Source organism: Artibeus jamaicensis, unplaced genomic scaffold (genome assembly GCF_021234435.1).
Source record: "Artibeus jamaicensis isolate MK-2021 breed Jamaican fruit bat unplaced genomic scaffold, CSHL_Jam_final scaffold_3151, whole genome shotgun sequence".
NCBI lineage: Eukaryota > Metazoa > Chordata > Mammalia > Chiroptera > Phyllostomidae > Artibeus > Artibeus jamaicensis.
In genome coordinates this window covers 7,127,873-7,149,975 of record NW_026522037.1, presented here as the reverse complement: position 1 = coordinate 7,149,975, position 22,103 = coordinate 7,127,873, and the positions used below count along the sequence as shown (strand labels likewise).

Sequence of the window (22,103 nt, the reverse complement as noted above, 5' to 3'; positions counted from 1 at the left end):
CATGTATAACGCGCATTTTTGTTTTTCCCACAAAAATTTGGGCAAAAAGTGTGCATTATAGAGGGCAAAATGTGGTAGAGATAATCCGTGTTTATCTTTTGCACCCTACTGGCACGTGGGGAAGGCTCATGTGTTAACGCCATTATAATAACCATCAGTCTGTCTTCTAAAAGTGCCTGAGATTCTGTCCTACGACAGTTTTAGGCACTGTCCCGCTGACTCCGACTCCTGGAACCATGTGAGGTACCAGCGGTGAGGCCCCTCAGAGCCCACACTGGCCAGCGCGCTGGTCGGGGTAAGAGGCCGGCACATCTCAGAACTACCCACTGCCTCACCTTCTGGTGACACAGTTTCTCCAAAAGGTACTGTAGCTTGAAAAAGAAAGCCCCGCAACCACAAGGGGACACCCGCAAGACACCCAGAGCGCCCATTCAGGGTAAACTTGACGAAACGACCAACACCTACGCGCAACTCTCAGCCCACAGCCCTCCTCCTGCACCTGCGCAGTCTCAGCTCGTGGGCGGGGCACCCAGTGGGACGGACTAGGCTGGGGCGGAACCTCTCGTGAGAAGTGCGTGTTCTCGCGAGAACAGCATTCAAAAAACCCTGGCGCTGACTCGGGCGCTCTGGAGTGAATGGGTTGATGTCTCTGTGCCAAGTTGAGCTACCTTCCCGAAACTGGGCCCGGTGAACTCTCAGCACGAGCTGCCTCCGGCTGCAGCGAGGAGAGGAGTGCTGGAGGTAGGGGTGGAGGGCCTGGAAGGAGTGTGCGTGGAGAGGAGCGGTGGGGAGCAGCGTAGGGAGGGCTTCTGGCGGGGAGAGAGGACCTAAGGAAACCTGGGACCCGGGTCTCAGCCGAGGCCTTTAGCCAGAACAGCGGCTTCTGCGGACTCCCGAGTTCTCGTACACCAGGTTCTGAGTCGGTTTCAGTTTTCTGTTGGGCCACCTCGCCGCGCCCCCATCCCCCTCGCCCGCTCCCCGGGGAATTCTGCATGAGAATGGAAAGCCTGGTTGGCTGCCTGAGCCTCCGGAGGTTAACAGACATTAGATCTACGGGGTCCAGTATGAGACATGCTACAGATGTCAAATACACAGTGAATTTCGAAGACTACACAAAAGAGGAACATTTCGTTCAGAAGTTTATAATGATTATGTATCGAAATGATAATATTTGGGGTGTATTGGATTAAGTGACATTCGGATGAGTTTCAGTAGTATTTACCTTTTTTAATGTGTCTCCTTGAAAATTAAAAACCACTATGTATCTCACATGATGTTTCTGTTGAACAGTGCGGCTGCCTACGCTGCTTGTGGGATTCTGCCCAAATTGCTTTTCACCCATTGGCTGGTTTAGTCTTCTTCAAAACTCTTAGGTAGATGTTATTGTCCTTATTTTATGATGACAAAACAAGACATTAAATAAATTGTCCAAATACTACTCAGCCGTAAAGAAAGATGAAGTACTGCCATTGGGGACAACATAGATGGACCTTGAGAATATTATGCTAAGCAAAAGAAGTCAGTTTGAAAAAGCTAGGAACCATATGATTTCACCCTTTGCGGGACATAAAATGGAAACTCACAGACACAGACAACAGACTGGTGGTTACCAGAGGGGGAAGTAAAGGGTGAAGGAGGCCAAATCTATGGTGACAGAAGATTTGATTTTGGGTGGTGGACACACAGCACAATATACAGATCATGTAGCATAGAAATATACGCTTGAAAAACCACTCCAATCAAAGGGAAAAAGTCAACAAGTTTTCCAAGTTCGGTAAGAACTGGGCATCGGTAAGAACTGAGCTTCCAGTCTCCCAAATGCTTTGTGCATGCATGTTTCCGAGGGGCAGAACAAAGAATGGTTAGGGGCACTAGGCCGTGGAGCTGGGCCCTCCATCCCAGGCCTCATAGCCACTTAGTAGCTGATAACCTTTGGGCAAGTTACTTAACCTTTCTGTGCCTCACTTTGCAAATGTGTAAATGGGGCAAATACCTTATTTTTCAAGGGGTAGTCGAGGATTAAATAAGATAAAGTAAGCAAAGCACCAGGCCTAATATCTGGCACATATTAGCCCTAGTTGTTATTGAGCTCTGGCTATCTCTCTTTGCAGATCAGTAAATTAACTCATATTCATTAGACCTCTGCTGACAAGTCACTTCTTCAGGGAAATCTCTCTTGTCTGGATTCTCCCCTGCCCCACCCCAAACCAATATATAGATTGGGACGGTTCCCCTGTTAGCACGATACAGCTCCAGTAGCACGATACAGCTCTTTCTGTTGCTCTTAATCACACTTGTAACTTTACAGTTCAATTATTTGATTTAATGCCTTTCCACCCATAGACTGTAAGATTCAAAAAGTCAGGGTGATTGTCTAGTTTTGGGGTCACCACTGTGTTCTCAGCAAGAGCACACTACTTGACACATGATAGGAATTCCAGGAAATCCTTTGAATGAATGAGAGCTAATTTTCTTCTTCGGACATTATGACTGGGATGTCTAGAGGCTAGCTCCATTTTCTCTTTGGTAAATGTTGATAACTAAGGCCCATCACGAGAATTAAATGAGATAATGCATTTGAAGCACTGTGCCTGGCCAATGGTAAATCCTCTACAAGTATAAATTATGTTAACAGTGCAAAAATTAGCAGCTGACCCCATCATGTGCTGGCTTTGGAAAGCTCTTGCATTTTAGAGCCTTGGATAATGTAGGATATGTGTTTTGTTTTTCTCTGTCTTCCAAAACTCTCCTATCTTCAGTCTCAGTTAAAGACCTTGCTTCCTAATTCACAGATAAATTGAAGTAGCACTTCAGTTTAGTTAGAAGGGCACTATATCTCCCTACTTATCAACGCACATGTAAAATTTGCTTTCGAGGAAATATTCACCCTTCTGTCTAAAATCAGCCCCTGTCCATTTGACCTCACCCTCTTCATCACCCCAGCAGTTCGCCATGTCTTTTATATCATCGGTTTTCTTCTCTCCTGGGTCTATCCCATGGCATACAAGCATACTGTTAATTTTTCCCTAAAACTTTCTATTTTATTAATTTATTTTCCCTGATGTTGTGTTTTTGTCTTAAAAAATAAAACAAAATATATTTGATTCTACTTCCCCTCCAGCTACTACCCCACGAGTCTACTGTATTGGGCAGCAAAACTGTACCTGCTGTCTCCTGTCCTTCTGCCATTCTTCGTCCAGCTCATTCCAGTTATCCACCAGAACGGCTCTTAGGGTCATGACAGCCTCCCTGAATTCAAGTCCAAGGCCAGTTCTCAGTTCTTACCTTATTTGACTTTGTATTTGGTACAGTTCATCCCATGTACCTCTTGTATGGACTTCTGTTTATCAGCTTGGTGGGCAACACATGCTCTTGGTGTCATTGTTACCTCACTGGTCATGCCTGTGTATACTCTTCTTCTTTCCTATCTCTTATCAGGGCTCATTCCTTGGCCCACGTTTGATATCAAGGTTCAAGGATTTATGCTAATAACTCCCAAATTTATGAATTCAGCCCAGACCCCTCTCTTATTCATGTAGCCAACTGCTTACTTGGCATATTTCATGTCACTTAAGCTCCCAGTTTTCTTTCCAAAACAATCTTGACTCACAGTTTGATGTGAGGAAACTCCTCAGCTGATGGCAAATCCATTCTAGTTGCTCAGGCCAGAAACCTTGGAGGCATTTTTGACCTCTGTTTTTCACACATCCCACATTCCATTTGCCAGGAAGTCATGTTGGTTTTACATTCAAGATACATGTGGAATTTGGCCATTTCTCACCTCCCATGCAGCCACCCTGGTGTGAGTGGTCATCTCGCCTGCTCTTCCTGCATCCAACTCACTACCCTCCGAACTGTTCAACATGGCAGCCGAAGGATCCTTTTAAATATCTCCGAACTCTGTTTCAGGCTCTTCAGTGACTCCCCTTCTCACCCAGAAGAGACGCCCAGGTCCTTACAGTGGCCTGATCTGCCTGTTCTCCCCTGTTATGTCTCCCGAGCTAAACTCTATCTCGTTCATCCTTGGGCTGTGCTACCCCTCTGCCTGGAACACTGTTCCCCAAAATAGGCGCATGAGTAATCTCTTACCTGCTGCAAGGCTTTGCTCAGAAGCCACCTGAGGGCCTCCTCCCACTCCAATACTTATTTTAATTCCATCCCAGTGACAATACCCACACCTCTTGTAAATTCCTGTGTCCTGTTCTTTTTTTTTTTAATTTCTACTTTCTAATTATTTCTTGTATTCTAATTTATTATTTTGTTATCTTTTCCCACTGGAAGGTAAGCTTCACGAAAGAGGAGGGGGTTGTTGGTTTGTGTTTTTTGGTGGTGGTGGTGGTGGTTTTTTGGCTCATTGGACCTCTGGTATGTCTGACGTATGTCAGAATGGAGCCCAGCGTGTAAGTCACTCAAGTAGTGTTTGACTCGCTGACTGCAGCCATTGGGGACTGCCGTAAACGTGGCATGTGGCTCTTCGAAGGCAAAGCTGAGCTTGAGTGTGGCCTAAAAGGCCTGCCACCGACTTGCAGAGGATGTTGACTGAGACTGAGTTAAAGCGGCACGTTTCTGTATGTATCGAAGCCCTCACTGATCATCTAAAATGACAGCAGGGTTCTTTAATTGCTGCGAGCGTGGTTGCCGTTTTGTGGGCCCTCTTATGAGTAACTAGGAAAGCACCAGTGAGTCTGTTTTCAATGACGCACATTTAATGTGGCAAATCTAACTCGTGCAGGAAGTTAACACTGTTGGGAAACACCACAGACACCAGAGCTCTTCCTTCAGTCAGTGCCCCCTTTTTCTACGTTAAGTACCAGGCATGCTGCCATAAAGTGGCTGATTTCTTTCATTCTTCTCTTACCTGGTTTACCTGTGTAACGATATACTTGGGAGACCTACCCTACCTTAGCATTCAAGGAAACTTAGCACAGAACAACTAAACAGTTTCCTTGTATGCCATTTCTTAGAAGCAAAATGAAATGTAGTCACCTTTTTCTGCTCTTTTTGACTTGGTCTCAAATCAGGTAATAAAACCGTCAGACACCCTTAGAAAAAGACTGTAAATGCGACCACTTAAAAGTCGGGAAGAAAAATCTTCAATGCTGTGTTTTTATATGGCAGTCATAGAATATATATGTAAATGTATATTAATTGATATCATTACCTGGAGTGTTTTGTTTAAGCTTAAGTACTTTTACTTTCTCTGTTTGCAGGAGAGAGGGACAGAAAGAAGTTATGGAGGCAGATGTCATCGCCGACCTGCGGTGCAAGCTCAGAGAGGTTGAGGAGGAGCGGCTGAAGGCCGCGCAGTACGGTTTACAGCTGGTGGAGAGCCAGAACGAATTGCAGGCACAGCTGGACAACTGCCGAAATGAAATAGTGACCATAACTGAGGTGGGACTCCCGATGCCTCTGTCCATAAGCGTGTGCTTAGCTGTTGAAGATTTGTGCTGTCTAGCAGTTATTATTAATATTATTTGTCTTGTTTTCTAAAGAATTTAGATCTACTTCCCAGCCAGCCCCCTCCCCAATAAAGAGGGATGAACGAAATGAATTCCTAATGTGCTTTCCGACCGAGGTGTTCTGAGATTGGAAAATCCAGTTATGATTGCTCTCTTCACCACATATTAAGATTTTGGATCTCGTTTTGTCCGCACTCTTCCTGGGCGACCTCGCTTGCATCACAGCCTTGGATAACATCTGAGCGCTCCGTGGCAGGACACCAAGTCCTTGGCCAGTCCTTGGTTCTCCATTAAAGTCTAGACTTTCTTCCACTGTATATTCCACTGCCCGCTAATAGGCATCTCAAACCTAATGTAAACTGAAGAGTTGATTCTCTGCCCACTGACCAAACATTCTCTTGCCATTTTCTTTAGCCTATTTACTAGATGTATAACATTCATCCAGTTGCTTGAGCCTGAATGTAATGGTTTTACTCAATATCTTTTTTCCCCTTCTTTTTTGTATTTAATCCATTAGTAAGCTCTAAGCACTTGACCTACAAAACACTCATTTCTGTTAACGCCAGTCTGGTGCAGACTGCCATCCTCTCTCCCTAGACCACCCTTGTAGCCTTCTAACCAGGTGGCCTGCTCCCCTCATTTCATTCATTCTTCGTACACAGCAGCCACCTGGTTGTTGAAGAATACATAAAAGATCATGTCACACACAGCCCTCTAAAAAACACACACTGGCTTCCCATAACATTACAGCAGAATCGAGCTCCTCACCTGGGTTTGCAGGTATCTGTGTGATCTGAGCCCTGCCAAACTTACCTCTCATCTCAGACTACTTGCCCTTGTCCTTAGCTATAAGAGTCTTGCCTTGTGGGCTTTGCACAAGCCGGTACCTCCATCTGACTGGTTCGTGCCCCACCTGCAGGGGTGGAGTTCCCAGCCTTCACATTTCATTAGATGGCACCTCAGCAGAGAGCCCTTCCCCTGACTGTGCATTGTAAAGCCGCATCATTCACTCTTAGTCCTCTGTAGTGCTAATTACACCCCGGTCATAAAGTACCACCAGAGAGGGCGCTGTTCAGCCTTGTTCGCTGTTGTGTCCCAAGTGTCTGGCACACGTTATTCAAAGAATGAATAAATCAGTTTTGTTTAGTAGGTGCTCGGTAACATACACATTTGATCTCAGAGTTTATGTATAGCAGGTAAAGAACTAATGGCAACTCTTATTTTTTAATTTTTCTTTTTATTTAATCTAATTTTATCTGATTTTTTTAAACGTTTGTTGAAGGAGTTGGACCTGATGCCCCTTCTATCTTTAAGCTTTCTTGCCAGTAAGCAAAACCCATGTTAAACACTGCTTTTGTCTCCACACTGTGTTCATTCAGCGAGTCATGTGTGTTTCTATGGACTGACTTCATATTTCACTTCACCCCTAGTCTGCTGTTGCTTCCTTTTGTTCAGAACCACAAGTGAAGCACATCATTATGAAATGAAGTAATTCTCACTAGGAAAATTTAAGTGCTATTCATTTTTTTTCTAGCAGAGATTACCTGACACGTGGACATACCATCGTACACTTCCTACTTTCTTGACAGGCTATAGAACTAATTACTGTATCGCTAGAATGTACTCAAACATAGTCTCAAATTACCCCTCAGGGGGGGTTTAAACTTTTTAGACTGATTAGCTGCAAAATTATTCCAGATTTAACACGCGACCGTTACTTGGAAAGCAGCAAATATATAAAGCGGGAATGAAACAGTCAAGGGTGAGAACTGCTTATATGTGCTGGCTTAAGTTTTTCTCATGCAGTTGAATTGGAATTGAATCTGCTTTCAGAGTTATGAACAAGAAAAATACACTCTTCAGAGAGAAGTTGAGCTCAAGAGTCGAATGTTAGAAAGTTTGAGCTCGGAATGCGAAGCCATAAAACAAGATCAAAAAATGCACCTGGAGAAACTAGAAGAACAACTGAGCAGAACCCATGGACAGGAAGTACATGAGCTAAAAAATAAGGTTTGGATATCTATGTATTTTATTTTATTATTTTTTAATTTTTTTATTGATTATGCCATTACAATTGTTCTATTCCCCCCTTTATTCCCCTTCACCCTTCCCCCCGTCCCCACCATTACTCCCCCTTTAGTTTATGACCATGTGTCTCAAGTCCTTTAGATTCTATATTTCCCATGCTATTCTTGCCCCCCCATCTATTTGCTATCTACTGTCTATGCTACTTATTTTCTGTACCTTCTCCCCCCTTCTCCTCCTCCAACTCCCCTGTTGCTAACCCTCCTTGAGATCTTCATTTCTATGTTTCCACTCCTGATCTAGCTGTCCTTTTAGTTTGCTTTTGTTTTAGGTGTGGTTGTTCATAACTGTGAGTTTGTTGTCCTTTCACTGTTCATGTTTCTTTAACTTCTTTTTCTTAGATAAATCCCTTTAACATTTCATACAATAAGGGCTTGGTGATGATGAACTCCTTGAATTTGATCTTATCTGAGAAGCACTTTATCCGTCCTTCCATTCTAAATGAAATTTTTGCTGGATAGAGCAATCTTGGTTGTAGGTCTTTGGATTTCATGACCTGGAATAGCTCTTTCCAGCCCCTTCTTGCCTGTAAGGTCTCTTTTGAGAAATCCGCTGACAGTCTGATGGGAACTCCTTTGTAGGTGATTGTCCCCTTATCTTTTGCTGCTTCTTGGATTCTCTCCTTCATTTTAATTTTGGCTAATTTAATGATGATATGCCTTGGTGTGTTTCTTCTTGGGTCCAACTTCTTTGGTACTCTCTGAGCTTCCTGGATTTCCTGGAAGTCTATTTCCTTTGCCAGATTGGGGAAATTCTCCTTTATTATTTGTTCAAATAAGTTTTCCACTGGTGGCTGTGCCTTTCCACCTTCTGGTACCCCTATAATTCGGATGTTGGAGCGTTTAAAGATGTCCTGGAGGTTCCTAAGCCTCTCCTCATTTCTTTGAATTCTTGCTTCTTGACTCTTTTCTGTTTGGCCATTATTTGCTTTCTTCTGGTCCACTCCATATCTATGTATTTTAGAGCAAAAATGTCCTGTGCTTATGCAGTAATCTGTGAACTTCGGGTGATGAAGGTTTTCTTGGCACCAGCTACACCAGAGAGCCGAGAGCAAGAGCGCTTTCATCATAATGTGAGGAGTGGCCACACTGAGGAACACGAGTGTACCTATGGAACTTGTTTAAATAGCATTCCACTAAGGAAATACAGTTGCTTAATTTTAGTAACTGGATATTTTAACTCTTGCTGATGTTCTCAAATCACTTGGGCCCCAAACTTGGAACTTTATTTGCCGTCTTTCACTTATTTCCCACATAAGTTCTAAGAATTTGACCTACACACCATCCATCCACACGACTGCCACTCTAGTTCAGACCACCATTGTTTCCCTCCTGTTCTTCACGGTAGCCTGCTTCTCTCATTGCTGTTTGTGCCACCGACCCTTCACACAGCAGCCAAAGGTGTCAGGAATGCAGACCTACCCTGACTACTTAGGTGGACTCTTTGTATGTTTGTAACGAGACGTGTCACTTCAAAGATACCTGACCTCGGCCAAATACGGAACTCCCAACAGTCCCATCATATTGTGTTTGAGTCAATCAGTAGTGTTTTCAGAAAGATGGCCCCATTTCTGCAGAAATCATTTGGTTGAAATTTTATTTCACATTATGAAAATAGAAAAGGGAAAGCAAATCAAGCTAAGAGGCTGTTGTATAAATAGAAAAGAGTATCAGGGTGTATTCTAAGAATGTTGAAACCCTGTTGAAGGTCATTCAGTGGAGATGATCACCATAACCCTGAACAACAAGCAAAAGCTTTTTATTGATAGCAGAAACCAGGTAGCAAATGCTAGGCATGGTGCTGAAGTTGTACCCACGTGACCTGAGCTGAGGGCTGTGATGGTGGTGTAATCTCTCCCAGTTTTACGAACGAGAGGTGACACTGAGACAGGTTAGACCTAGGCCTGACCCTAAAGCTTTGTCCTTCTGCTGTAAGTTAGTTCATTTGAAAGCTGTGTATGCTAGTTTTCCAAGATTTGCAACTCTGTGACATTTTATAAAGAGTTATTAAATAGTTTTGTTCAGGTTGACTGTCTCCCAAAACAGTTATCCTACAGATATCAGGACAAGTTGTACAATTGTGTGTTCTGATGACCTTCAGTTACCTGTTAATTAACAGAACTGTCAATTGTTTTAAACTTTAGTTAGAGAAACTGAAAGCGGAATTAGACGAAGCTAGGCTTAGTGAAAAGCAGCTGAAGCACAAAGTCGATCATCAGAAGGAACTCCTGTCTCAGAAGTCAGAGGAAATGCGGGTGATGTCTGAACGCGCACACGAAACCATGTCCTCAGAGGTGCTCGCCCTTCAGGTTGAACTGACGGAAGCGGAGAGCGTGAGGGTAATTGTTATGGCATATGTGTTCTCAGGTTTTCTTTTTCGCTTGCATACTTTTTACATGTTTTTGTAATAATCCTTATGAACTAGTTTTAAGGCTGAGTTATTTTGGACTAACTATGATCTAACTAAAAAAATGTTTTACAGAGTTCTTAAGTAGATGACTTCATGCATAATAAAGCTTTGTTTACATGATTATGTAAGGCAGACTTTAGATTAATGAAACCTCTGGATGAATTTAGAAACATTTACTCTGGTTCTAGTTTGTAACATTAAAAAATAGCCCAATACAAAACGTTGCCTTGGAAGTCGATGTGCATATGAATGTACTGTATTTCATTGCAGGGAAGGTTAATTAAAAACTAAAGCCTTAAATTTATAGAAAAGAAAGATAGTCTCTAGAGCCTTATGTTTTGTTCCCTATTGAAAAATTTAGTAGCTTTTATTATTTTATTATGTACCTGAACACTTTAACTAGTTTTTCAGTTTCAGGTGTGAGTCATTGTTGATAAACTGAGAAGCAGCTAAATAAAGGATTATTCAAGAGTTTCCTCTTTTTCAATTTCTGTTGAATAGACCACCCTCCAAGAAGAAGTGAATGAACTGCAATACAGACAAGAACAACTGGAACTTATTAATTCCAATTTAATGCGCCAGGTCGACCGGCTCATGGAAGAAAAAGAGGACCGAGAGAAAGAGGCAGTTTCTTACTGCAGTGCCTTAGAGGTGTTATGATTGCAGTAACTTTGTCTTTTCCCATTTGTAATAGGTTGTTTTCTGGCTAATCTGATCTCTATTGGCTAAACTGTTTTCTTCTGAATTTAGAAAGCACGTCTAGCAAATCAAGATCTTCAAGTGCAATTAGACCAAGCCCTCCAGCAAGCCTTGGACCCCAACAGTAAAGGCAACTCCTTGTTTGCAGAGGTACTTACAGGCATTCTGTTGATTAAACTGGCACTTCACTTAGTTCAAGCATAATTAGTCATGTGGATATTCTCTAGGTGGAAGATCGAAGGGCAGCGATGGAACGTCAGCTTATCAGTATGAAAATCAAGTATCAGTCACTAAAGAAGCAAAATGCATTTAACAGAGAACAGATGCAGAGAATGAAGGTACAGAATCATCACCGTCACCAAAAAAGGTTTACTACACCTATTTTGTATCAGCATTACATGCATAGATATATCAAAGAAAGCATCTTTTCCTTCCAGGAATGTACTTAAAAAATTATTTCTAGAACTGCATGATTTTGGAAAATCAGTATTTTAAAATTGAGCAAAAGATCCATTTACATTTTTAAAAGTCCTATAGTGAAGATTTAGTTATATGTTTAGTATCCATTGATTTTTTTTAATTGCCACCCAAGGACATGCCTATTGATTTTAGAGAGCGAGGGAGGGAGGGAGGGAGGGAGGGAGACAAACATCGATCAGGTGCCTCCAGTATGCACCCCGAACAGGGATTGAACCCGCAACATAGGTGTGTGTGCTGACTGGGAGTTGCACCTGTGACCTTTCCATGCAGGGAATAATGTGCCAACCAACTGAGCCACACCAGCAAGGGCTGATTGATGTTTTTAAATAGTTACTTAATAGCCTTGCCAGATAGGAATAAATCTTTCTCTGTGGAGTGCGGGAAAAAGAAATGTTTTTTTTTTCTTGCTGCGGGCTTGGTGTCTTTCCGAGCCTAGCCCCACTTCAGCTAAAACTACCTCTCATTGTTCTTCAGTTCACCCCCAAAAGCTTATAGGTAGGGTAACATTTGTATTTCCTTTCCTTGTAATTTCTCAGGTCAAGTACATAGGCCCTTTAAATTTTAAGGGTTTGTTGGTCATCATGTTAGCCAGATAGATGGTAACAGAACACCATGGAAATCAGAAGGATTTCAGTGTCACACCAGCCTGATCACTGATCTGTTGTGCCTCAGTCTCCTAAGGTGGTAACTCAGAGTCCAGAAGGGTTCCTACCTTTTGTTTAGGATGATGAGGTTTACCAACGAAATGGGAAAGGTCAGTGTTAGACAAACTTAGGACTGATCCTCATTCTGTCATTGCTGGCCATGGGACTTTGGTCAAGTGTTTTTACTTTTCAGAGCATTGGTCACCTCATCCGTAGAGATGATAGAACCTGCCTCTTAGAATTGCCCTCGAGTTAAATGAAAGCAGAGAAAAATGCTGGCGTGGTGCTTTGCAAATGAAGAAGTGCTGACTTATAAAACAATAGCTGTGGCTTTTATTTCTAAGAAGTTTGTGCTGCCTGGTTCACTGAGGCTCTCTCTCCCCTTTCTGGGAATGACTGCCTTGTAAATATTCTCACACTTGCTCTGTTTCTCTTAGTGTTTGTTGGGCTCCTACGCTATTAATCTCCCAACATTCCCAGGAGATCCAAAGCTGTCTGGAGACACGAGCAGCGTTCTGGACCTTCTTAGGCTCGGTGTGTCCAGCATCTGTTCTGAAGCAGGAACAAACAAGTGGATCTTTTAAAATAATAGAATATCTCTCTCTTCCTTGTAACCACATCTGCCCCTTGTCATTGTTTGCTTTACTCAAAACTCTCTTTAAATCGACACTTTTTAGATCTCCAGAAATTTCTGGAGGCAGGAAGAAATACTAGGTATAGATTTTAGCTAATTCCCTTTTAATTGCTATGCAAGTCTAGGTTTAGGTGGGGTCATAATTTGTTAAGTTGATTGCTGCCCTTAAAAATAAACATATTTACATGGAATATTTCCTTAGTACCTTTGGATTGCCTTTACCTTTTGCTTCCGATCCTTGTGCTTCAGGAATGTGAATAGTTTAATACCTTCCCCACCTAATACCACTGCAGTTAATTAAAATCTGGGGGGACCCCACCACACCCTAAAGAGAGGGCATGTGATGAACACAGTGCATCATTTGTCCAGGCGTGTTTCCCAGTTCAGTGATGCGCTTCCTGAACACAGCCAGGCAGTTCAGTTAGTTTCTCAGAAGTCCAAATAATTGTTACGGACTTCAGATATCACTCATAAGTAGTCAAAAATAAGTCACTCAACTTAGTGATATAAATGTTCCCAAGTTATTCGATTATTAGACTAGAAATAGCCAATTAGCGCTGGCTGGTGTGGCTCAGTGGCTTGAGAACTGTCCTGCAAACTGAAAGGTCACCAGTTTGATTCCTGGGCAGGGCACAAACCTGGGTTGTGGGCCAGGCCCCCAGTTGGGGGCGTGCAAAAGGCAGCCAATTGATGTTTCTCTGCCTTTCTCCCCTCTCCCTTTCTCTGAAAATAAATCTTTAAGAAAAAGAATAGCTCATTAGTTTAATTTCTAAAATGAATTCAGAGTAGTATTGTTCCAGAAATATAGTTATCAGAAACTTCCTTTCCCCCACTCAGTTTTATGGAGGGACAATTTTTTTCCAGTTACAAATCGCCACGTTGCTACAAATGAAAGGGTCTCAGACTGAGTTCGAGCAGCAGGAACGGCTGTTTGCCATGTTGGAGCAGAAGAATGGTGAAGTTAAACATCTATTAGGTGAAATTAGAAATCTCGAGAAATTTAAGGTATGTGTAACGCCTCTTAAGCATGCAGTTAAATGTTGGTTTGAATATCTCAGTACTTTTAACTTGAATAGCTTCTTTGTTGTATAATTATTTATGGTTTCAGTGGAGAGTGACCAATATTTAAATTAATTTTCTCTTTGAGTTTCTTTTTGCTTTTTACTGATTTCGACTGTTGCTTCTGTTGGTAGAGCCAGACTAAACCTCCCTCGGACTTGTTATTACATGTAAGTCACGGCTTACAGTGCCCGTCTATACTGTGTAACCCAGTGGACGTTAACGTCTCTTACTTTTGAGTCAGTGTTAGATGCACAGACTACTCCTGGACGTCCCAGAAAGGGAATCACGCGTGCTGTGCTCTTGTGTTGGTCTCCAACCCCGCCTGCCACCAGGGGGAGTCATTCCTCTACTTGCATGTCATCAGCGGTTCATTGTTTTCCAGAGCTATCCCACTCCCGGTTTTTAACCAGTACACCAGGGGTTTTGTCACATTGCCCGACATTGTGCGGCAACTGTAATGCATAGAAGGCTGTACTGAACTACTGCTTAAAAGATGGTTGAAGTCAATTCAGATTCCCAGAAAAGTTGTACAGTTGTTCCTCTATACCCTTCACCCAGATTCCCCAATTATCAGTTTTACCACATTTGCTTTATTATTTTCTGTCTCTCGCTGTATGTATATTTTTTTCTGAAACATTTGATAGTAAGTTGGACCTCAACATTATTGAAGTTCCTTCTCTTACGTAATCACGGTACGATGATCAAAATCAGAAAATTAACATTGATGAGTGTATTAGTTGCGCTGCCTTATATAGTTTACCAGTTACTGCTAATGTGCTTTATAGCAAAACAAAAGTGCCCCAAGTGCTTTCCTTTCTCAGGTCCAGTCCCCGATCACACTCTGTATTTAACTATCAAGTCCCCTCAGTGTTTCTGAATCCAGACAGTTCCTTGGTCTGTGTCTGTCCTGAACTTGGATATTTTGAAGAGTAAGCTGGTTGCTTTGCAGGTTATTCCTCACTTTGGATTTGTGTGAAGTGAGTAGAATCAGCATATGTATTTTTTTCAGGAATAGCTTTTCAGTCCCAATGTTTTCCTGGCTACTCCTGCATGTTTGGTTTTCTCTATGAATATCTAGTGTAGCTCTCCAAAAGCTTGCTGGTATTTTTTATTAGAATTATGTTAAATTTATAAATTAACTTTGGGAGCACATACATCTTCTCACTAACTAGAGAACTAATTAAAGTTTATAAACGACACATTTTTTAAATGTTAACCTCTTAGGCATATTCAGTTGTAGCCAATAGTACATTATAAAGTTTTAAATGTTTGTAACCTTCTTTCTTTCTATAATAAGAACTGTTGAAAGGACTGTTCTGGTTAAATTTGCAGCACATCAATTGACTAGCTAATGTGGCCCGCCAGGAGGCTTAGCCTTATGCTTTGAAGAGTATGGCTTTAACCAGGAAGTTTTACCCTGCAATCTTTAAAATAGTTTACAACTTCTTAAGCAATTTCATACCTTTTTTCCCATAGAGAAATCATACAGAGATTCACTCAGAATCTCAGAAGAGTGGTCACCAAAAATAACTACGGATCTCCACTCTCTTTTGCATAGTATTCTAATTTACGGCATAAAAGCCATAATTAAACTCAGTGAGTGTGTATCTCTAACATTTTAAAAGGAGAGGGAAACCGGAGGATACAGGTGGTGTTAGGCGTCAGCTTTGCACAGACCTGGGTTCAGATCTCTCTTCTCAGTTTACCTGCCTGCAGCATCTTAGACCCGTGCCCTTGTGCGGATGAGAGGGATACTCGCTCTTGTTTCTAGTTCCGGAGGTAAATGAGGTCAGCGTCTGGCGTTTAGCACAGTGCCTGCTATGTGATAAATGTCCAATAAGCGGTGGACATTAGTCCACCAAGCGGTTATTATTAGTAAACATATACTCACCTAGTCTGTTATTTATTTTAAATAATAAGAAGTGTTGTTTGATTTAGAGTTTATATGAAAGTCTGGAATCTAAGCCTTCAGACGACTCTGCTGCTCTGAAAGATACCACCTATTACACAGATTTACTTCAGATAAAGCTCGACAACTCAAAGTAAGTGTTGGTTGGACAGGAAGGTGGAGACGCTTGACTTGTGTGTGATAAGTGGTATCAGTGACTACACATTTTTGTTTTAATATTGCCAAAAGAAAATCCCAAAAAGGAAAAGCAACAAAAATATCTCTGGGCATTAAGTGAGATTTAGTCAGGATATAGTTAGTGCTGATTATTGAAGAAAAAATACTTTCAATGATAATTAAATGTTTTTATTTTTCTGTTCAGCCTTTTAGATTGGTAAGTGAAAAGAACTTTATCATAGAAAATGTTCTTATGATCTAAATTTTTCAGGAGTAAATAAATATTGTATAGTTTTAAATTTAGAGGAATTTATTTGCACATGAATAAATGTGGACTTTCCCTCCTTTGTCCATGTCCTTTGGAGGACGCATGAGGTTTTTATTTTATTTATTTACTTTTTAAAGATTTTATTTATTTATCTTTAGAGGGAAGGGAAGCAGAGAGGGAGAGAAACATTAGTGTGTGGTTGCCTCTCGTGCGTCCCCTGCTGGGAACTGGCCTGCAACCCAGGCACGTGCCCTGACTGGGAATCAAACCACAATCCTTCAGTTCGCAGGCCTGCGCTGAATCCCCTGAGCTACACCAGCCAGTGTGAGGTTTTTATTTTATTTAAAAATACCATTGTTAAAGCTTATGTTTTTTCTTTGTTACCAAATACCCCAAGGAAATGTAATTTTTTACTAAGTTTAAATGTATAATAGAAGATTTACACTAACAACTACACTTGTTTATATTGTTACTTTAGTGTTTCTTGGTTCCCCCCTTTTTTTATTACTATAGCAAAGAAAATGAAAGCACCAAAGGTGAATTGTCCATACAGCGAATGAAGGCATTATTTGAGAGCCAGCGGGCTCTGGATATCGAGCGAAAACTTTTTGCCAATGAAAGATGCCTCCAGTTTTCCCAGAGTGAGAATATGAGACTGAGAGCGAAAATAGATGAGTTAAGGCTGAAGTATGAGCCCGAAGGTACGTGTGTCGCGTTGTCTTTTAATCAGGAGACGCTCCGAGAGGTCGTACAAATTTTCTTCTCACGGCAGCTTTATGCACGTCTCATTACACACTAATTTGTGGCTGCGTATCTATACTTAGTAAAATAAACTTACTCCCACAAAATGTAGGAAAATCGAGAGAGAACCGGGCACTGGGTGTGCATGAGTATACATGAATCGGTATTCTTTCTGATATTCACATAGTAGAGCCTTGCCATTTGAGACTGTTCCCTTTACGACAGCAGCTTCTTGTGTAGCACCAGAATTTAATTTTGTTGAGGCACCTGGCGTCTGGGCGCTATTTCAGCTAACACCGCTGACAGGAAGCCTCAGATAATGGAGACTGAACAAGACAGGCGCTTAGTCTTCCCCCTGATGAAAGTCTGGAAGAGGCTTCCCCGGCCTGCTCAGGGTGTCCAGCGGCACGATGTGGCTTTGTTTGCATTGTTGCTCGGCATACGTCTTGAGCTGAATTTAGCCATGGCTTCGTCTGCCTACAAGAAAAGTCGAGAAATGCAGTCTTGATACTCAGGGTCCATGTTCCCAACTGAATACTGGGGATTCTGTTGTTAAGGAAGAATCGTGGGGCGGATATTATCGAGCATCTAGCAAGTAGAATCACTTAGAAAATACAGAGAGTGATTTTACTGTCTGTAAATTAAGAAATGAAAGGCCGAAGGTAAAAAAGTCTAAGAATATGATGGTTCTTACACAAAGAGTGTGGTTACATCTTTTAGCTTATAGATTTTCAGCAGTTTTTGCCCCTACACTGTTCACATGCCTCAACAACAGTGGGGCGGTTGTAGCAATAGTAAACATTTTTAGTTAAAAAGGCTTCTTTCTCTCTCTCTCATCTCTTCCTCTCCCCTGGTTGTAATAGGTTCTCCTGATTGAGAATTACCCATTTTGTATTTCGAAGGTTGCTGAACTTGAAGGCCCCTAGCAAAGGGACTTGAGGCTGTATAGGGAATCTAGATGATGTGGATTTTAAAGGAGCAGTGAAAGAGAAAGGGAAAATAATGACTTTGAAACATCGGGGTGGAGCAGGAAGACCACCCCCACACTCCACCATGGTTTCTCCAACTTCACTAAAGGTTTGATTTTGAAAATGGAAGACACATTGGTATGAGGATAGAGAAGACATACTAGAGCGATTAAGTCAGTGGCTGGATAAGGACCTGCATTGGGACGGAGTGATGTCACACATCACATTAAGCAGTGGGGGGTAGAAGGCCATTGTAGTCGTCTGCCGTGAGACATGGTAACATGGTTTGAACTGGGGACGTATCCGTGGTAGAAGTACTCAGGTTTTTAATGTGCTTTGTAGGTGGGGCTAAAAGGTACAAATTATCATCTTTGGAGACTGTTCTTTTCATTTCATCCTTACAAAACACAATACTGAGTGAAGTGGGTACTTTTAATTTCCATTTTAAAGATAGATAAAGAAAATCTCCGAGAGGCTAAGTGCTTCCCCAAGGTCATCCGGCTGCGAAGTGGGTATAGTAGTGCTTGCACTTGGATTCCTTGACTCTCCCTGCTGTGTCCTTTCTCCTCCACACCGAGCTCTAATGATGCCCGTGCACCTTTCACCACAACACCAGCAAAGAGCAGTTAGGTGTTCACAGGGCCAAAATACATTGAGTTACCGAAGAAAAAATGTACAGCCAGATAACCTGTAATAGACAAAGTTAATGGAATCCATGAAAAAGGACAATAAAAAAGAGATTATACATGAGGTCTGTTCAGAAAGTATCCAGCCATGTGATATGAAAAATGAGACATTTATTGAAGAAGGTACAAGACACAAGAAACATTGCACACAGGACAATGATGCCTCTTTAGTCCCCTTCAAAGTGGTCATCTCGGGACCTCACACAGTTCTCCCAGTCACCGTCAGCTGGTCTGTCGTATTTTCATGAATCTCATTGATAGTCTGAAATCTCTTCCAAGAGTGATTTTTTTTTAAGATTTTATTTATTTATCTTTAGAGGGGGAGGGAAGGGAAGAGGGAGAGAAACATCAATGTACGGTTGCCTTTCGCGCGTCCCCTGCTGGGAACTGGCCTGCACCCCAGGCATGTGCCCTGACTGGGAATCGAACCGTGATTGTCTGGTTTGCAGGCCTGCGCTCAATCCACTGAGTTACACCAGCCAGGGCCAAGAGTGATTTTAGTTTCGGGGAAAAAATAAGTCACAGGGCACCAAATCTGGGCCGTTGAGGGGCTGAGTCACCTGGACGATTTGATGTTTCACCAAAAAACTCTGCACGAGACGTAATGCAGGTGGGCGTGTTGTCATGATGAAGCTGCCAGTCAGTAGTTGCCATAGCTGTGTCCTTCTGAATCATTTGAATAGTTTCCACTGAGGAATGTTCAAGCTTTAATGCAAAACGTGATGCAGATTCATTGTTCTACCCGCTCAGTCATATTGAATGAGACGGCCACACAGTACACAGGCTCACTCAGTGGCATCTACCGCCCCCCCTGAGTAGTACAGTGAAGTCGTCATTGTTCACACATGCACATTCCAGTCCACTCTCCTTGGCTGCCAGGTTACATTGATGTCGTGCTACCCATTCTCATTATATTAACAATGGTTGGACTTTTTCTGGACAGACCCCGTATTTTAATAAGGAGATGACCGGGTTTTAAAAGATTGGTGAAAAGAAAGGAAAAATGCATAACTAATTGTACCTCTTTTTGTGGACTGTGCCTTTATTAACTGGATATATTTTTGACGATTTTTTATTCTCAGAGAGAATGGAGGTGCCCATACTCAAAAAGAGGCGTGAGGTCCTGCCCGTGGATGTAGGAACCCCTAACGACGTGCGTGTCCGCAGTGCCGCGGGGGAAGAAGTTCCTAGATCACCACGTCAGCAAGAGGCGGCGCAGTCCTGTGCCGGCAACTTGGAAGGTAACAACGGGCAGTTAGAAAAGACAGTCTCTGTAAACACACCAGGGGGCACTCTCTCCCCTCGCCCAAGTCTGCCCGTGAGTACTCAGCCCACGAAGGAGAAGAAGTGCGTGAAACTTAGAGAAGTTCCCACCGAGAGCGTGAGAAGCGGAAACTCCCCGGGCTCTCCCAGGTCAGTGCGCTCTTTCCCCCACGGCACGCGGCAGGCTTCTCTGCTTCTCTCCTCTGTCGCCGCCCGAGCTCGGCTGTTCTTCATCTCTGTTCTCAGTGTCGCGTGCGCGGCACAAGGTCTTCTGTCACCTTCAGCATTTTGGACACTTGAAAACACTAAAACAATTGTGAGGGAAAGGACTTCTGCATAAGGGCATTATTTTTAAGTTATACTTTTCTGTTTCACGAAGCAGAAATACCAGTTTTATACCTCTCTAAACGTTTTCTTGGTGTGGATGAGTGAGCAATTACTGTTTTCCTGGTTCAAGAGCGGTCACGAAGGAAAAATTAACTTGTCCCCTAAAATGGCTTTCCATTTGTCTAAGAAATTTCAACCCTTAGGAGACTTTTAGGGAAAATTTTTTTATGTCTTTTGAGATTGTTTATCCTGATCTTTAAGAATGGGCTTCAATACCTATTTTGACATTTTAAAATAGCACAGGTAAATTTATTTTCATTTCACATCAAACTTCAGATCTTCTAGTTTCTGCATATTTGAACTTGTGACTAATGTCAAGACTTGTATGTCTATAAGAATTTACGTCTTAAGGGTCTGGGCCTTTAAAAAATAGAATAATAGCTCTCAAAAGGTAAGAGAAGGTGAACGGAAGGGAAATGTCTCTTCACTGTTTATTTTTCTTTAATTATCATTGTGTTAGTTGAACCTCAATTTGAGGTTTTTTAAAAATGTAATCTTTTCTGTGTTCTTTCCATCACCATTGAGTCCCCTGATACCCCGCTCTCCCTGGCAGTCACCACACTGCTATCCGTGTCCGAGAGTCCTTTTTCCTTTGCCCTCAATCCCTCTGCCCCCAACCTGCCCCCACTATCATGCATCCCACCGTCCATCTGTGAGTCTGTCCCCATTCTCCTTGTTCAGTTCGTTGGTTCGATTCCACATATGAGCAAAATCATATGGTATGTGTCTTAACCAACATCTATTTACGTAGCCCAGGATCTCATGTTATTTTCATATTGCATTTTGCCTTTTGTATGACCTGGTAACATTAAACTAGTGCTATAACATTGTAATTTTCTTGTTAGGTATGCTTATTATGATAGGTGCCCTCATTGTATTTTAATTCTTTAATTTAGGCTTTGCCACGACTCTCTATTTACCTTAAAGATTCTTCTTTAGACATTTTAAAAAGTCGGTCTGTTGACATAAAAAGAATTTTTAGAGAGTCAGTGATTTAGTTTTCTTAATGGTATTGGAGTCGGTTTTTTACCTTGTATACATAAAACAAATCACCATGTCTTATTAGAGGCCCGTTATTCTAGCGAATGCTCCCTTCTTGCATTTTTCGTGACCACACTCGAATTCAGAGTGGATGCTTTAATGCCTGTAGGTTAGATGCTGAATCGAAGCTTCAAACAGAAGTTAAAGAAGGGAAAGAAACTGCAGGCAGGTTGGAAAAGAAACCTGGTAAGAAATCACACCCTATTCTGCACGTGTCCTCCAAGTCCACGCCGGAGACCCAGTGCCCTCAGCAGTGAAGACCGCTCTTCAGCAAGAGGGTGGCTCTGGACCCGACTCGGACTGTCCTTATCTGAAGAGCACCAGCTCGCGGGCCGTGTGTCTCTGCTCATTATGCCAAGACCTGGCATGTCCATCCGCTTTGACCAGACGCTCTGAATTTGGTGAGGACTCTAACCAGGAGAGTTCCCCAAGTGACGATCCTTCACGGAGCTTCTATGTGAACGACGAGCAACTGAAGGGACTGTCGTTATAAATCTGTCAGATTGCGTATGTATTTTTTAAGTGATGTTACACACTCAGAGCCGTATGTTGTATTGTCACTGGATTTTGTCAGTGTTTATGTTCATCTTTGTTCATCTTTGTATGTTTAATTCTAAACTTTCTAAATAAAGATTTTTTTCCTTTAAATGATTGTAGACTGGTCTATAACTTAATTTCATATATTCTCTAGGTGGGTGTATTAGTCTCTACCAGTGATTTTCAACCTTTTTCATCTCATGGCACACATAAATTAATTACTAAAATTCTGTAGCAAACCAAAAAATATACTTTTTTGCTGATCTGACAAAAAAAATTTAGGTGTGATTTTGATTCATTTATACCAGACTCCTGTTGTTGTGTTGGCTGTTGTCATTTCCCATCAATCCAAAGGAAGAGAGGTCAGTGCTCCTGTCTAAATAATCAGGTACTGCCCATTTGGAAAATTGTTGTGGCGTACCAGTGTACCGCGGTAGAGAACCACTGGTGTGTACTATACAGAGGCATAGGGATTTATTTTAAGAAATTGTCGTGTGTGCATATGGAGGCTGGCAAGTCCAAAAAGCTGCAGTCTAAAAGCTGTCAGGCTGGAGACCCAAGGAAGGGCCAGGCGCTAGAGTCTAATTTCGGAGGCTGCCTGCCACAGAGTTCTGCTTTGCTTGGGGGAGGCCAGTCTTTGTTCTGTCTAGGGTTTCATCTAATTGCGTGCATAGG

At 42.2% G+C, this 22,103-nt stretch overlaps 1 protein-coding gene across 3 annotated transcripts; it reads left to right on the top strand.

The window, feature by feature from the left end:
* Positions 1-596: 596 nt before the first annotated feature.
* SPDL1 (spindle apparatus coiled-coil protein 1) lies at positions 597-21,539 on the top strand. Of its 3 annotated transcripts, none has more exons than XM_037127948.2 (13): positions 597-741; positions 3,122-3,266; positions 5,211-5,391; positions 7,293-7,469; positions 9,688-9,882; positions 10,455-10,604; positions 10,704-10,802; positions 10,880-10,990; positions 13,275-13,415; positions 15,411-15,514; positions 16,319-16,506; positions 19,283-19,613; positions 21,001-21,539. In XM_037127948.2, the coding sequence occupies exons 2-13, from the start codon at positions 3,238-3,240 to the stop codon at positions 21,146-21,148; spliced, it is 1,854 nt and encodes a 617-aa protein (XP_036983843.2). In that variant the 5' UTR covers positions 597-741; positions 3,122-3,237; the 3' UTR covers positions 21,149-21,539. The 3 variants fall into 3 exon arrangements, with proteins under 3 accessions (XP_036983843.2, XP_053512922.1, XP_053512921.1); XM_053656947.1 differs by having other exon boundaries at positions 19,283-19,441; positions 21,001-21,089; XM_053656946.1 differs by lacking the exon at positions 3,122-3,266.
* Positions 21,540-22,103: the final 564 nt, after the last annotated feature.

Excerpts from the sequence above, each read along its gene's own strand:
- SPDL1 (XM_037127948.2), top strand. The coding sequence starts at position 3,238 with ATGACAGCCTCCCTGAATTCAAGTCCAAG. Across the intron at positions 7,470-9,687 it reads TACATGAGCTAAAAAATAAG|TTAGAGAAACTGAAAGCGGA; the intron begins GTTTGGATATCT and ends TTTAAACTTTAG. Across the intron at positions 13,416-15,410 it reads GAAATCTCGAGAAATTTAAG|AGTTTATATGAAAGTCTGGA; the intron begins GTATGTGTAACG and ends TGTTTGATTTAG.